Consider the following 15,903-nt stretch of genomic DNA (forward strand, 5'->3'; position numbering starts at 1 on the left):
ACAATAAAAATGTAAAACAACAAAATGCCACGTTTTTATTATACATATGTAATATACATAGATCTGTTTCGACATGTATAAGAAATACTACTCTTACATGTCGAATTAGTTTTAATGAATTTTAATCTACATTTACATCGTCAACGTCAAAGGTATTCTACTTTCTACATGGAAAAGTAATTACTTTAAAATTCGTACTTTGTTTAAATATGAAACCATTTCCCAGCCAAATAAGTAGATAACGTGTATTTTTACTAGCGCTTTATTAATGCAAATATCAAGTTGATAACAATAGATACATCAGCTATGCGTATGTTTTATGTAGTATGTATATATTTATCTATATTATATGCTTACAGATATCAGATATCATGACATATGTGGACTGTATAGCAAAAAAAAAAGAAGGTGAATAACCAACCAACCGCGCAACTTAAGGTAGCAAAATAACAAAAAAAAAATGGTAAGAAATCCAAACCGATTCTTGTTTCGTTGGCTTTTAGATAACATTAGATACATATACAATATAATCGTAGGCTAAATCAGTATTATGCATATAATAAAAACACGATTTCTCTCTTTCTGAAGGCACATAATTACAGGGGCTGGCGCCTTTCTCTTCCATCCGATCTCCCATCCCCAATCCCTCAATTCGGGGCAGGAATGAAGGCATATATAGTTGAGAGGCCATACTTTGCTATAGCAATTGAGTATATGAATTATACGTGATAGTTAGCAAAGTGCTTACTCTTTTTGGAGTCGTCGTAAGCAGTAGCCACTGTTGTTTCTTCTTAGACTTAATGTTTACATGGATATTTGTTTTATTTTTTGTTAGTCGAGTGTCGCAAAAATCTCTGTATTTAAAATTTTTGTAGATCTCAAAAGTATGAATTTGTATTCCAAACAAAAAAAGATTTTCTTTTAAAATCCTTGGAGATTTTTGCGACACCCCCATTCGATTAGTTTGGACTTCGTTGCACGGTTTTCACTTTTGGTCAGGGGTGCTCCTATTCCAAGAGCAAGAACCACACTTAATGGCTAAGTTCGGATCCTTCTCAATAGGGATTAACTGCGGCCAGACCAACTCGTCCGCCGGTCCTGGCGAAAACGGGCTCCGCATAGCTGTGCCTGTAGCCCTTGGGCATTTGGGTCAGTGGCTTGCCCGAATTTCCACCGGAAGAAGCACCACCACCACCGCCGCCACCGCCGCCACCACCACCACCACCTCCGCCTACATCTCCAGATCTTATGGGCGTGGCTGCTGGTGAGGGATATCGCTCCATGTGGCCACGACCCGAACCCGTCGTCGATGGATTCTTGGTTTCCACGCTCTGCAGGAATTCCCGGGAGTGGGCGCGTCCACCGAGTCTTTCACGCTCCCGCTCATGACGGTAGGGATCCCGGGACTGGTCTCGATTGTAGTCCCGATCTCTATCCCGCTCTCTGTCCCGCACGCTGCGCTCCAAGTGCCTGGGAGGCTCCGGTTCCCATTCGCCGCGGGATCTGGCTCGGGATCGGTTTAGGTCACGTGGATTGGACTTTTCGCTGACCACCGGCGGTTCCTCCTCCTCGCTCCACTGCTCGTACGTGCTGGGTGGCTCAACGGAACCGCGACGCCGGCGCGATGACGATCGATACGGATCCCGATGCGGTGTGTCGCGCTCATCCACGTCCGGATAGCGATTTACCGCAGGTCGCTGTTCCAATGCCCGGAACTTGTCCTTGGCATCGTGGAAGCGATCGCGCTGGGAACTCTGCGGGACCGGTGGCTCCCTAAAGTCCCGGTCACGATCTCGCTCCCTCTCCCGCTCCCGCTCCCTGGTCTTGGGAGTAGCTTCTGCGTAACGCATGCCCGTGGACTTCATCATCTTCTCCATGCTCTGTATGTAGGGCAGGCTCTCGGCCTCCCTGTATGGATTGCGATCCCGGGAATGCTCCCTCTCGCGTTCGTGATCCCTTCGCCGCTCGCGTTCCGCATCCCTGGGATGATCTCGGTCACCCCGATCCCTGTCATGTCGACGTTCCGTGGTCCTCTGACCCAGATCCGTGCCCCTGTGCACGGCGGCGTATTTGTTGTGACCCGCGGAGCCACCCGTGGATGTGGGCACTCCACCAGTGGGATGATCGAAGGGCAGATGCTCCGTCGTTGACTCCACATAGCGCTGGCGATAGCGCTGATCCTCGCCAGCGCCATAATTCTTGAGCAGCTGCTGCTTCTTGCTGGTATACTCCATGAACTTCTGCTTGTCGGTGAGGTTCTCCTTGCGCTGATGGTGATGCACTGGTGGTCCCTGCGGCTGTTGGTGGTGCAGTGGCAGCGACTCACTGCCCGGATCCGAGTCCTCGAAATCATCGTGGTTATCATCCAGACGAGAGCGTGACTTCCGATCCCGTGGCTCGTGGGCCAGCTTCTTGTTCAGCAGACGATTGATCTCGTTGTATTTATCCGTGTCCCTCAATTTGGCCGGCTGATGATTGACGGCGGATTGCTGCTGCTCCTGCTGCATCACCCGATTGAACTTGGCATCGTAGTCGGCCGGACGCATTATGATCGGCTTGATCTCATCCTCGCGACTCCAGGACTTGTTCGAAATGGAAGCCGGAGTCTTGGTGCGCTCGCGATCTCGTTCTCGTTCTCGATCCCGGTCGCGCTCACGGTCACGTTCCCGCTCCCGTTCTCTGTTCCTCTCGAGCTCTCGGTCTCGATCTCGCTCCCTCTCCCGTTCACGCTCCCTGTTCCTCTCCAGCTCCCGCTCCCGCTCCAGTTCCCTTTCGCTGGGACGCGGCTGATATGGTTTGGCTGGCAGATCCCGGAGATAGCTATCCTCCGGCGGCTGGACGGCGCTCTTCCGCTTCAGTTGCGCGTGATGGGGCAATGCGATTTGTGACGGCTTCAGAGCAATCACCGAGTTGTCCGCCTCGTTCGACCAGTGCTCGTCATCTGGAGGTAAAGGTTGGAATTTCTATATAATACTATATTACAGATTGTAGTTAATAGCCACTTACCACTGGAACTGTTGAGCTCCTGCCGCTCCGGACTTGGTGCCAGATCGGATCCGATGCCCGAGGATCCGCGCGAGGAAACCTGCTTGCCATTGGCGGTGGCCGCCGCTCCGCCCGCCACATTGGCCACACCCGGCACCTGACCCTTCGGCGATCCGCCCACAATCAGTGCGTTCCGACAGCGCCGCAGCTCGATGGCCGTCAGGTTGCCCTTGGAACGGTGCACCGTATCGTAATCCCTTGGCGGGAGCAGCAATGGCGGCCCATTACCATTCAACTTGGCCCTCAGCTCGGCGGCCAGGGAGTCGAAGAGGTCGCTATTCTGCTGCGGCGTCAGCGGCGGATGGTGCAGCGGATGTGGCGGATGATGTGGATGGGCATGCGGATGGGACTTGGAGTTGCCGTGCGGCGGCGAGCGGGAAACGGGCGAGGAGCCACCCGCAACCAGGCCGTGCTCCTCGCTGCACTCCGATTCCCGGGTGCTGTTGCCCGTATCGCTGCCCAGCGAGCTGCTGAATCTCTTCGGGGACGAGGTCTCGTGGCGGCGACCCTCACGATATCCACCCAATGGTTGTGACTGCAGTTGGTGATGGTGGTGCGATCCCGGTCCTGCTCCGCCGGAGGACGAGGTCTTGCCATTCGACTCGTGCCGCTTCTCGTTGCTACCGTTCATGGGAATCGGCGGCAGGATGCCCAATCTGCAAAGGTAAGTTCTAGTTAGTACTCACGTTTTTTTTTGAAGAGGAATTAAGATTTAGCAACCGTTAGCTACCAGAATTTTCAGAATATTTTCCACCTTGCCAGCCAGCTTTTCCACCTTTATCGATGGTGACAGCCTGGCTAGGCGGCACTTTTCAAAGCAGAATTTCCTCGAAGCCATCGAGTGAGCTTCTCGAGGCATTTAAGATATTTAAACTCGTGGATGTGGATGCGATCTTGGTTGTGGATGTGGATGTGGGTGCAGTGTGGGCGATGGCGAATCGCTGGGCTGTCGTGTGGTGGGAATGCGGCAGTCGGTGAAGATTGCCCATGCAATTACTTTGGGAACTGGGACCACGCTGGGAGTCCAAGAGCCCCCCACTATCATCATCATCATCATCATCTGCATCCACATCCACATACCCAGTGGGGCGATTATCGCGATCGCTCGTCATGTGTTTGGGTGAGTGTGTCTAATGGAGTGACTAAGTGGCCCGGCTGCCACTGCTTCTGCTTCCTGCTCGCTGCCAAAGTTGGCGGCACAATTAATTAAACGTTGCATAACAAAACTCCACAGCAGTCGCAAAAAAAATACGAAAAAAAACTGGAAAAACGAATGCTGCAAATGCCCAATTTGCATTATAATGTGCAACTGTGCATAAAGTTATAGAGGTGTTTTCCTGATGAAAAATTAACTGTTCAATTAAATAAAATATAAAAAAAAAATTGCTTGCAACTTTGTAGAATAGTGTTAGAAACACATAAACATAACAGCTGCCAGTAATGGGTAACTAACTATTCATCATTCTAAGTACAAAGTACATTTTCCTATTATTCAATGAAGGGAGAGTCACCCCCTTCCTGCTCTTCTTTCCAAGTACCAAAAACCCATTTGAAAAAAGGTAATTAAATTTATGGCCCACCTGGTCTCCAGCTCCTCGAAACGCTTCTGGTTGTCGGGCCGGTTGATGAGGATCTGCAGCTGGAGATGCAGTGCCTCCGCCGTCGTCTCCGAGTCGCAGCGGTAGGCGTGGACGTGGAGCGGGCACTTGGTGGCCGGATTGTAGAGCAGCAGGACGCAGGCGACGATGTCGTCCGTCTGCACCGAGCTGGTTATGGCACTGTGTGGAATCAGATGCTTCGAGGCACCCTGCGGATGAACGAGAACAGGAATTAATGGTTGCGCCGCACAGCGGGGATTCAACGTCAGGATAAAATCCAACTAAGTCTAAAGTCCAAACAAAATATATAATCATATTTGTTCCATTTAATTACAGCATTTTTTAGCGGCCCCCACTCACCTGGACGATTTTGATGCCCTTGTGGGAGACCTGGAGCGTGACCTTGAGCGGCTCCTGGCCGCGGGATCTGTCCACCAAATAGGGGAGGACCGAGTTTATGACGCGGGCGCCACGCAGCCCCTTCGCCTCCTCGGCGCCCAGGAACCACACATAGTAGGAGGCCTTCTGCACGTCGCGACGCAGGCGCAGCGCCATCTTCAGGACGGAATGTGCAACTCAGGCACACTCTAAGAAAATGTGGCAACTATTCGAAAGGCTTTTGGTGATTCTCGACGGTTGGGTGTAAATGCAAACTGGCATTTAGATAATCTGAAATAAGGTAACTTGTATTTATTGCATATGGCATAACAAAACACAATATATATTTAATAATATTTAAAGTTAGTAGTTCTGCCTTAGAAAGCAAAATTCCATATAAAGAACGTTATGAATATTGACAACTTTTCTGTATAATTAAAAACGAAGTCAAGGGAAAAAAAATCGTTAATGACAAATCGTTTATCGAAATCGCAATATTTGCATACGCTTGAAAATCGGATTAGACGTTTTTAGTAATCTAACCCGAATGGCAATAAAAATCTGTAATTCAAAAACGTGTTTGTCTGAAAAACTGTCTTGTGTTGGAATTCCTAATGGATGATTACATAAAGCGCTGACAGGACCAGCAATTTGTAAAATACTGGTCATTTACTTTAAAAACTAGAGTTTTTTAATTGTTTTGGGTATTATTCTGATATAATTAAGAAATGATAAACATGGCACATGGAATTCATCTAAAGTAGAACAGGTTTACTTCAATAAACAAAAAGAAGACATAAAACCATTTGATTCGTCAACATAACTAACAGTTATTTCCTCCAAAGAAGCATCCCGAAATCGGGAAACAGAATAATCCCGATAAACATAATCCCAATGGAAGAAAAGTGACTGCTGCCCAGGTAGTATATAAAAGATATTGTATCTGGACAATCACAAATCAGTTCTTAATGTCAAAGAGGAAACTTTTCAGCACTGGTGATTTCAATTTGATCGACTGGAATGCAAATCGTTGGCCCAGGCAACTGTTTTTTTTCGATAGTCGGCGTTGAAGATGGCGGGTAACGGCAAACCAGATGGATTCAAATGCAATCTCGTCATGTGTCATAATTCTGTGAAATCAAGAAAACCAGAAAGCCATCCGTGGAGGAACAACAAAACTGGGGCCAAAAAAAAAAGAAAAAAAAACACCGACCAAAATCGAACCGGCCAAACGAGCAAACGGTATTAACCCGTCGCACAGGTGTTGGATGCCATTCAAATGCACTGGAAAAAATGTTGCACTTGTTTTAATATTTTACAAAATGTATTTACTAGTTAGAAATTTGAAGTGGTACATTTCAAATGCATTACATAACAATCGGGCTCTATTTAATAGTCCTTTAGTATTGGTATTTCATAGAATCCTATACTTTTGGATAGTTTGTCCATTAAGATATTGCTACTTCAAGATGAGATATTTTACTTTACATTATTTACTGCTATTCCTTTTTACATAATAATGTAGAAGCAAAGATATTTTCTCTGTGCATCGCTCTCTGTACGAGATTCTTCCCAAATAACATTTATAATCGATGATTTTGTGCGACTTGTTGTTCGCCACCGCGTAGGCCAAAAGAATCTTGTTTTTTCAGTTATGCATTCGGCTCAATAACAAGGCAAATAAAAACCGCAGAGAAGGAGACGCTTTATTGTGAGCTTAAAAAATTTACATACCACACAAAAGTCGCTGAGAAAAAAAAACATATATATGTATATATATCTGAAGCTGACTGCCCACAAACGATATTATTAACCTCAAAATGGTTCTAAATATATAAAATTTTTAGAGAATGCATTATAATGGCGCAAATAACAAGCAAACCTGACTGAATGTGAAAAACACACCTGGTTCTTGAGAATGTGGTTAAAATAGATAAATTTGGCAGTACGCGATTTTTGGCAGCTTTGCATTTACCCAGCTAAAATGTGAGATTTTGAATTTGAAACAACATTGTTTGCGAAATTTCCTAGTGTTGCTAATTGTAAATTAACATTCGTGGAAGTAAACAATTTTCGATTCGTTTCGATTGGCAATATTTTTGAGTATGTTTCAGGAAGTCTAGCTGGTTAAGTCATAGCAAAAATGTGGCTTTGTGCAATTATCAGCGTATTTTTGTGATCAAAACTTGTTTCAAAAGAGTTCGTTGTGTGGGAACTTTGATTGATGACCCATTGTTTTGGTACTCAAATAAACCCGAAAACCGCGATGATATTCAGTTGGATATCATATAACTATAATCATACAGCTCTTAGGTCACAAAAAAGTTTAATCTCTTTATTGATGGGATTTAAAAACTATTGCAAATTTATTAATTGTTCTAAACTTAGCTAAATATTCAGTTAAGCAGTTCGAAGCTAGGAACTCCCTAGAAAAAACAAGAAAAAACCCAAATAGATTTCCATTTTTATGCGAATGTGATGAAAGAGCAACGTTCGTACAGCAGTTAAAGATATTAGCATAAACAATCCGTTTGCTGATCACCCAAGCAGCAAATAAACAATTTGCAAAGAGATCTTTTGTTATGCCGGATTGTATCTGCCTGAGGGTCTGTATATATATGCTATATCTACAGAAATCTGTAGAATCGTCTGTTCATAATAGCGCAAGTTTCATGTCTTGCTTCATTTTTCATACCTGAGCTTAACTGCGATTTAGAATTTTCTGTTTAGAATACCTAAAAGCTTACATTTCGTTTATAAAATGTATCTTATATATTTAAAAAAATAATTAATTTTCTCTAGAAATCTTTAAACAGCCTTATTTCCATTGTGAACTAAATCTAGATGTTTTAGTTCGATTTATATACTTTTGCACAGAAAACTTGTCAATATTATAACAGATATTATAACAGAATATCTTAATTTAGTAGTCCAGGTGTTAGTTATTGAAGCAAGATAAATGTATCCTGTATTTCAAGAGTTCTTTTGAGGGTATCTTTTAGAACCATTTTGTATCTGTGCATGCAAATCAAGAGTTCTTTGGGCGTTAGTTGCGGATTCTTTTTTTACAATTGTCTATTGTTGCTGGCCTTTTTTGGCCATTTATTGGATTCGTATTGCCATTTTTGTTGCTCGCCGTGGTTCGGCTTATTTCTTGTGGCTAATAAATGGGTTAAGCGCATTTTCTGCCGTCTTCTGCCGATGGGAATTGGTAACAACACAGTCGTGTGCACACACAAAGCTACACAGATACATAGATACACTTTGGCACTTGCACTATTTGTTTGCTCGTTTTGTTTTGTTGCTTGTTGTTTTTCGTTTGGTATTTATTCTTTCTACGCTTTTGCTCCATTTCCGAGCTGAACTCGATCAATGAACCGTTTAAAGCTCTCACACAGATACGCACGCACACACTCACGCCGAAGTGGAGCGTTTAAATTTCTAAAAAAACTTATTTGATTAACGGTAATGGCCAAGAGAGTCTTCTTTCTCTTCCATGCTCACACACACACACACACACCAGCAGTACACACCTCAGTATCTCTATGAGTGGTTGGAGGTTTAAATAAAAAAAAGTTAACAAAAAGAGTTCGCTTCACTCGCGCCCAGTTTTTTTATTCAGCCGCGAACAGACGTCTCAACGCTTCGACCGCCAGCAATCGACTGACTTGGCTGACTGCCTCGAAAACCGCTCGGAGCCCACAGCTCTCGACCGAGCCGTAACCCCCAACCCCCCAAGCACCGTCCCCAAAGCCGATCCCGCCACATCGGACCCCAGACCGTGTGCACTGCAAAAAACTAGCAGTGACTATTTGAAGAAGAACTAAAATGCAGCTGTATTTTTAAATCAAATTTCTTATGCAGCATCCATCCATTCAGTTGAGTTCGAGTTCTACCTAAATTGAAATTAACTATATATATTCTAATTTAAAAAATTTTCTAGATGATTAAAGATTTTACTTGCATATTATTCAATGCATAGTAAATTTGACAGTTTCTTTTCCAGTGTAGATCGCACCAACGGAGCCGAGCCCGAACTTGTTTTTTGGCTTAGGCCGCAAAGAAAGTCAAGTAGTAGTACCCACACTGCTATATATCGCACCCTGGGCCAGGTGATCTTGAAACCAGATCAATTCAGGTGAAATTCAGTGCTAAAGAATTGCATTAAATATGCAATTCCAAATGAGATACATAGCAAATTAAAGTGAATAAAATAGATTCAATTGCATAGGTACATATGTACATATATAAAATCTTAAAATCTTTTTTTTTTGCATTCTAAAAGTTCTTCTGTTTGGGTCCATGTCTTATCTCATCGATCGCATCCGATTCGACTGCTTTTTGCGCATGTTTGGAACCACTGTGCGGTTTTCTTGACTGTGGAGACTTGTGCTGGAATGTGTTGAAATTAAAAGTTGTTGGGTTTTTGGGCGCAGCAGCGTCAACTTCGCGGCTCTGGCCAAAGTGTTGTTGTTCTTGTTGTTGCCGCCGTTGCCGACTTCTTTTTGCTTTTGTTTTTGGCTTAGACAGGTGTACAGACGCTATTGTTGTTGCCACTGGTTGTGGTGCTATTGATATAGCATTGAGCACTTTTTGAAAAGCCGTCGTGCATTCTACAAGTTTTCCAGCCACCAACTACCACCACTACTTGGCCAACTTTGATTGTGGTTGCAAAAAAAAGAAAAAACAATACCAGATGAAAAAAAACTAAGAAAATAAAGTAGGCAAAAAATGAAAAACTTGGCATTTAACTTGGGCTTTTGGTCGCGCCAGTGAAATCCGCGTTTTCAAAACGGAAATGCTCAAATTTAGCCAAGGTGTCGATTCGGCTTTTGGCCCAGTTCTCGAATCTTGTTTTCGAATATTTCCTATGCGCGAGATATTGAGTTTGATGGATGGATAAATTGATGGCAGTGCGGCGGCTCAATTTGATTGATGTTCTAATCTGATGGATTTGTAATAAATATGGCCAATTTATGAGGCAGTCTGCCAAAGTTGATGTGGAATATTTTTAGTATTCATTTATATTTTATCTTAAATATATTAATACAATTTTCCCAATTGGGTTTTCTTGTTTAACAATTTAATGGCATCACTTTTAAAGTGGAAATCTCAATCTTGATCGAGTAATAACTTCATTTGCGGCTAAACTCCCTCGGTATAATTTCCCATTTCCAAATGAACCCTCATATCTGTTTATCTTCATCTGGAGCTTTTCCATTACTTCACCGAAATGAACTTATAACAAGGTGTGGTGCGTTTTATTTCCTTCTAAACCACCGAAAACCATCAGTATTTCCTTAATTATCTGAAGAAATTGCTCCATAAAAATGATTGTAATGCATTTTGGTCAAACAATGCTTGGGGCCACAACTACAGAATGATGGGGCATAATTCATGAGACGCTCAGAAACGGCCTTTTCGTATCGTTAGCACTTGGGTGATTTTTTACTCGAAAATTTGGATCATTGGCAATTCGGCATTTCGGAGGGTGAGATAAAAAATTCAGTAAATGCCAATGCGAACTCGTGACAAAATGCATGAGTTTACATGCCACATCTTCGCACATTGTAAAAAGGCCAAAAAAAAAAAAAAAACAAACACAATGATAACAATTTAATGACCTTGTACGCTGGCATTTTTGAGGGGCCCATAAATGCAGTTTCGGCACGTTTTTCAGCCTGAGATTTCACCAGCCATTCAGTTGTTTTGTTTTGCCAATTTTTTGCCTTTTTTTTGACAAATCCCTGCTAACCTGCTGACATGAAATGGGAAGAGAGGGAGAAAGAAAGACAGGCATCCAAAAAAAAAAAAAAACAATTGCCAAATGGAATTTCACTTTTCATCGACGATGGAAAACTAAAAACAAAAAATTACACATGATCCGAGACATGATAATTTGCAATTAAATTCAGCTGGCAACTGGTTGCTCAAATATTTATTCCCATGTATATATATATGTATATATATTTTTGGGAGAAATCCACGGACAAATATGGCCAAGGCCAAGGAAGAAGCCGATCTCGATGTCCAGCAGACCAACTGTCAGCCACGCCCCGAGCTCTAGTAACTGATTTGTATGGCAGCCAGTGGCTTTCTTTTGGGTGCGACGACACAACGGGTTGTCTGGTGGTTAAGCGTTTTTAATTGAATCGCAATGAGGCGGACGAGAACTGCAGAGGCGAAATGTGTACACCGAGAAAAAAAACCATTCAGATCGATCAGTATCTTCTAAAACATTTAGTGGGAAGTAGAAGATTCTCATCACAGAATCTTTCCATGTTTATACCATAATAATCTATGATATAGTGATGATATAAGTGCTTAGAAATTTCTCAATTTCTCTCAGTGTACCTGTAGGCAGTGCATAAAGTGTCCGAGAGTCGAGAAACGCGTTAAACCGCTTTTGATTTTTATATGTGCCCGGTAAAAGTGGGTAATCATCATTAGCGGAGGCAAAACCAATCACTATGCCATCTCTCCGCCGAGATGCCCCCATACCAACTCCACCATCTCGCCACATCCATCCCCATCGAGATCCCCATGCCATCCCGATACCATCCACCTGCAGATTAGGCCTCGGTGAGAGTGCGACACAGAGTCTGTGGAAATGGAAATGAAAATGGAAAGATACAAATTAAAACATTGCCAGCCATGTGGTCATGTGGCCATACGACCCACTCGATTGGATTTTTTTTTTTTGGAGAGCAGTGAAATTCACCTGACAAGCTGGTAAGCTTCTAAGCCGAGCTCTGAATTTGTCACCGAAACTTTCAATTACCGATCGGAAAGTGAATTTCTCCCAGATATGCTTTTTATTTGTATTTTATCTGCGCCTCCTTAAATCCAAATGTATCTCGTGTCTCAAACTCAATTGCTTGATTTCTTAAAGTGATTTTCTCCCAGTCAATTTCACTTCTTTAAATTGCCAAATGTGTAGCTCATTGGTTTAATTTGAAAAAGATTCCTTAATATAACATATAATTAATATAACATTTTTGAATGCATTTAATAAAAGTTCATTTTTGTTATTTGCTTTGGTAAATTACATTTTAGCTTAAAATTTGCTAGCTCAGTTGCTTTTTTTTTTTAATTTTACTTCTCCGATAAAAAACCAATTATTTCTGTGCGCCTTTTTCCAAATTTCGCCACGTAAATGCCCCCGATGGTTATCCTACTTAGCTTACGGCTTCTCCAGCAACTTTGCAACACTTTTGCCACAACAAGTGAAACTCGAAACTCAAGCTTGGAGCTCCTCGAAGCGCCAATTCCGAATCTTTGGATCCGAAGTGGAACCGCTCTCTCGTCATCATCATCCGTCTCTCGCCCTCCAAAATATCCCCACAGTCGAGACGAGAGCCGACAAAAGAAATTTGATCTATTTCACGTGATTAGCGCAATATAAATTGCTTTCGAGGCTGGAGAGGCTGGCTGTCGAAGCAGGAGAAACGGAGAGAAGACAGTGGAGAGATGACGACGGAGATTCGCTGGCGGCATCCATCGATTGAAGATTGGGTGAAAACGTATTTTTGGGTGTGCCGTAGAACATCAAGTCGCTCATAAAAATAGCTGGAAATCAAAATCAAAGCAAAAGTCGAAGGCGTGCCAACGACAGCTGCCTGGACATGTCGATGAATCAAGTGATTGAGATGACTACGAAATTAATTTTGGGGAGTTCGAAGCGCATAAAAGACGAATGAATCACTATGAATGAAATTTAATTGATCATAGAGAAATGGAAGAGGTGGTGATTGCAATTTCAAAAGATTTCTAGGAAATTTCGAGTAAGCATGTAATGCTTAATTAAACCATTGCAATTTACCACAAAAACTGATGTTACATTATTTACCATATAATCAATAATAAGCAATGGAAATATGGGTAAGATAGCTGATTAATTGCCCGATAAAGCGAAACACATCAATCTCTTGACCAACTCCTTTGATTTCCTCACATACGGGTTCGCACCGATAGGGGGCGTTTTACATAAGCAATAGCCCAAGAAATAATAGCCCCAAAAAAGGCCGAAAACCCAATTTCAGGCCCAGTTCCGATCCCACTATCATACAATCAATTTGGACAATCTTTACGCGGTGTTAACGCTTCGTAACTTTGCAATTACAATCGCAGCGAGATGGTGGCTCTTTCGATGCGGGCACCTGTAGTTTAACTGCTCCTCCACATAACCGAAATTAAATGATATAATTACTAGCGTACTGTTCCAACGACCGCTATACAATTTTTTTCTTTCAAGCTCCCATCGCCAGTTTATTTTTTCTGTCTTGCTTCAAGAACTTTTTCGGGCGCGTGTCTTTATTTTTTATTTTCTTGGATTTAATCCCTTTTTTCGTAAGTTCTTTCTCTTTTAGCTTGTGGAACACCCATTAATTTTGGCCTGAGTGAACTTCTTCGGTTCGAGCGAATTCTAGGAAAACCCACAGCATTTTGAGCACAAGCCGTTGCATAGAAATTGAAGGAGATAAATTTAATTTAAATAATTTATAATTGCGTTGTGACACTTTGCATGATTCAACGCCACCCTTTCTCCCTTTCGCAAAGTCCAGCATACATTTCTATTTATATTAAAAATGATGAAGTGAAAGTGCAGCGGTCAGTCACTCGATCGGGCAAACAGAAGGCGAAATCAATTACTTGTCAATACGTACGTAAATGCGAACATTTATTTGTTTATTTACCCCGCCCAGGCCAAGGCAACCACTCGCACCCATCTCAGTTGCCATATTTATCGATTCATTACACATTATTTACCCAGCACTTGTGTTTGTTTTTCGTGAGTGTTCGCTGTCGCGGCTGCTGCATTGTATAATAAACAACAATAATAATAACTATAATTTCCCCCCCTAATGACAGTGTATAATGTGTAAATAATTGTTGGCCAAAGCAGACACATCAAATCTAATAAAAAGGCATGCGCAAAATAACGATTTAGCAATGATGTGTATGTCTAAAGTGTCAGAAGTGATTACAACAAAATTTCATAAATAAAGCAATTAGTTGGGAAAATTTTAAGAACTGATTATAAGTCTTGTATGAATATTTTATCAATCAAAAAACCCAACCACTTGAATCGTTGATAAGTCCAATCAAAAACATTTCTGGTTTTTAAAAACCTTTCTTTTGTTTCCATTAAGTAACGAATAGAAAAATGTGCATTAGATTGACTTGTAAATTCCTCAGAGCTCGTGATGGCTCATCTACTATATTTAGTCGGACATTTATCTCAATTATAATGCTTTCGCTGCTCAATTCGAAATGCTAATGTCGGTGTGAGATCATTAAGAATCCCCGATAACTCACTGCCTGCCAACCCTTTTTTTTCATATATATATTTTTTACTCCAACCAAAACTTGTTCCTGCCAATCGATTTAGCTATTCCCATCGATTTGCCTCCTTCGATGTGCGGCCATGTGTGTATATTACATCATGGGGCATATTATGCACAAGCCCATAAAGAAAGAGCTGGAATAAAAAAAAAAAAAAAACGAAACCTAATCAACATGTGAACATTGAGCCGCCAGAGGAGGGCAGCTTTTTGCTAGGGTTTGGCTTTGCCTTTTTTGTTTGCTTCCTGATTGCAACTCAGCCCCTGACAGGTGCTGATTAACCCACAACTCTTGCGTTGCACTCGACTCGCCTGCATTTGGCGCAATTTAAATGCCAAAACATTTTTTATTCGCATTTCACTCGCTCCTTTACTGCGTTTGCACAAACGGGCAGCGTTTTGTCATTCTCTGGGTGCGTGTGCCATAAATAACTCGGGAATTGGTACCGCTCGCGGTCTCAGCATCTTGGGCTTATGTAAGTTTCGGCGGCGAACGAAAAAAAAAAAAAAAAAAACGAAAGACTTAAGACGCGAACTTTTTGCTTTCCTGGTTTCTTTTCTGATTTCGTGTCTATGTCTTTTTCGGAACATTGCTGACCTCTCAGTGGGCATTACACTTTCTAGACATTTGTATAATTAACTAATACATAATTATTTCATACTTTTTATATTAAAAACGTAATGCACTGGAAAGTAAAGATATATATTTGCTTAGATTTTGAATGGGATATATACAAAATGCAAGAGTATGCAATTCGTCGGCTTCCTTCGTCTGCGCCACTTCTTGTAACTGTTGTTGTGCGCTGCTTCTACCCATTTCCTATTAATTTATGTTAATTATTTTTAAAAGAAAAAGCCACACCATGCCCCTCTGCTCTTCTGAGGGTTTTGGGTTGCTGTGTTGCTGCCACTGCCTGCTCTTTTCCCTTTGTGTAGCTGCTTTTTTTTCTCAGCTGGGCACTCACAAGTTCACTGACTTGTTGACAATGAATTGACAAAAGCCTGGCCCGAAGCCCACCCCCCCTTCTTTCCCCTCAATCTTCGCCCCATTTCCGAGCGGCGACAGAAGATAGCGGTTGAGAAAGAGCTTTGCGATGAGGAAGCGACAGTGGGAAGAGGCCTCCACAATGGAGATGATACCACAGAATGCCGGCCGTAAGCACATTACACATCTAACACACATGGCTGCCGGGTGTGCATGCGAGTGTGGTGTGGCAAGAACACTTTGCACAGGTGAAAGAAATCGCAGCCGGAGGAGGGTCAAGTTGGCGATGGCTCTCCGGAATGGAAAGTTCCTTTCTTATCTTGAAACTTTTCTTAGGAACTTAATACCTGAGTTCCTTTTGAATCCCTTGCCTTATTGTTTTTAATATTCACATCGTTATCTGATGAATACTTTTAAGTGCTCAATCGACCCTCGAACTTACAGTCATGCTGCCAAATTAAGACGATTTACTGGCAGACGGACGACGAATTGAAGATTCTTTTCTTTTGCGTAGATTCTTTTAGCCTGCGGCATCCACAAATTAAAAGCGTGT

The 15,903-nt window shown here is 42.5% G+C and overlaps 1 protein-coding gene across 1 annotated transcript; it reads right to left on the reverse strand.

Annotated features, from left to right (window-relative positions):
• Window positions 1-246: 246 nt before the first annotated feature.
• On the reverse strand, window positions 247-8,684 carry LOC6619734 (zinc finger CCCH domain-containing protein 13). Its single transcript, XM_002043913.2, has 5 exons — window positions 8,555-8,684; window positions 5,004-5,312; window positions 4,626-4,852; window positions 3,007-3,701; window positions 247-2,941 (listed from the first exon to the last, which is right to left on the reverse strand). The coding sequence occupies exons 2-5, from the start codon at window positions 5,196-5,198 to the stop codon at window positions 1,056-1,058; spliced, it is 3,003 nt and encodes a 1,000-aa protein (XP_002043949.1). The 5' UTR covers window positions 5,199-5,312; window positions 8,555-8,684; the 3' UTR covers window positions 247-1,055.
• Window positions 8,685-15,903: the final 7,219 nt, after the last annotated feature.

The sequence above is a fragment of the Drosophila sechellia genome, chromosome X (assembly GCF_004382195.2).
Source record: "Drosophila sechellia strain sech25 chromosome X, ASM438219v1, whole genome shotgun sequence".
Taxonomy (NCBI): Eukaryota; Metazoa; Arthropoda; class Insecta; order Diptera; family Drosophilidae; genus Drosophila; species Drosophila sechellia.

Excerpts from the sequence above, each read along its gene's own strand:
- LOC6619734 (XM_002043913.2), bottom strand. The coding sequence starts at position 5,198 with ATGGCGCTGCGCCTGCGTCGCGACGTGCAGAAGGCCTCCTACTATGTG. Across the intron at positions 3,702-4,625 it reads TTCGAGGAGCTGGAGACCAG|ATTGGGCATCCTGCCGCCGA; the intron begins GTGGGCCATAAA and ends TTACCTTTGCAG. Across the intron at positions 2,942-3,006 it reads GGAGCTCAACAGTTCCAGTG|ATGACGAGCACTGGTCGAAC; the intron begins GTAAGTGGCTAT and ends CTTTACCTCCAG.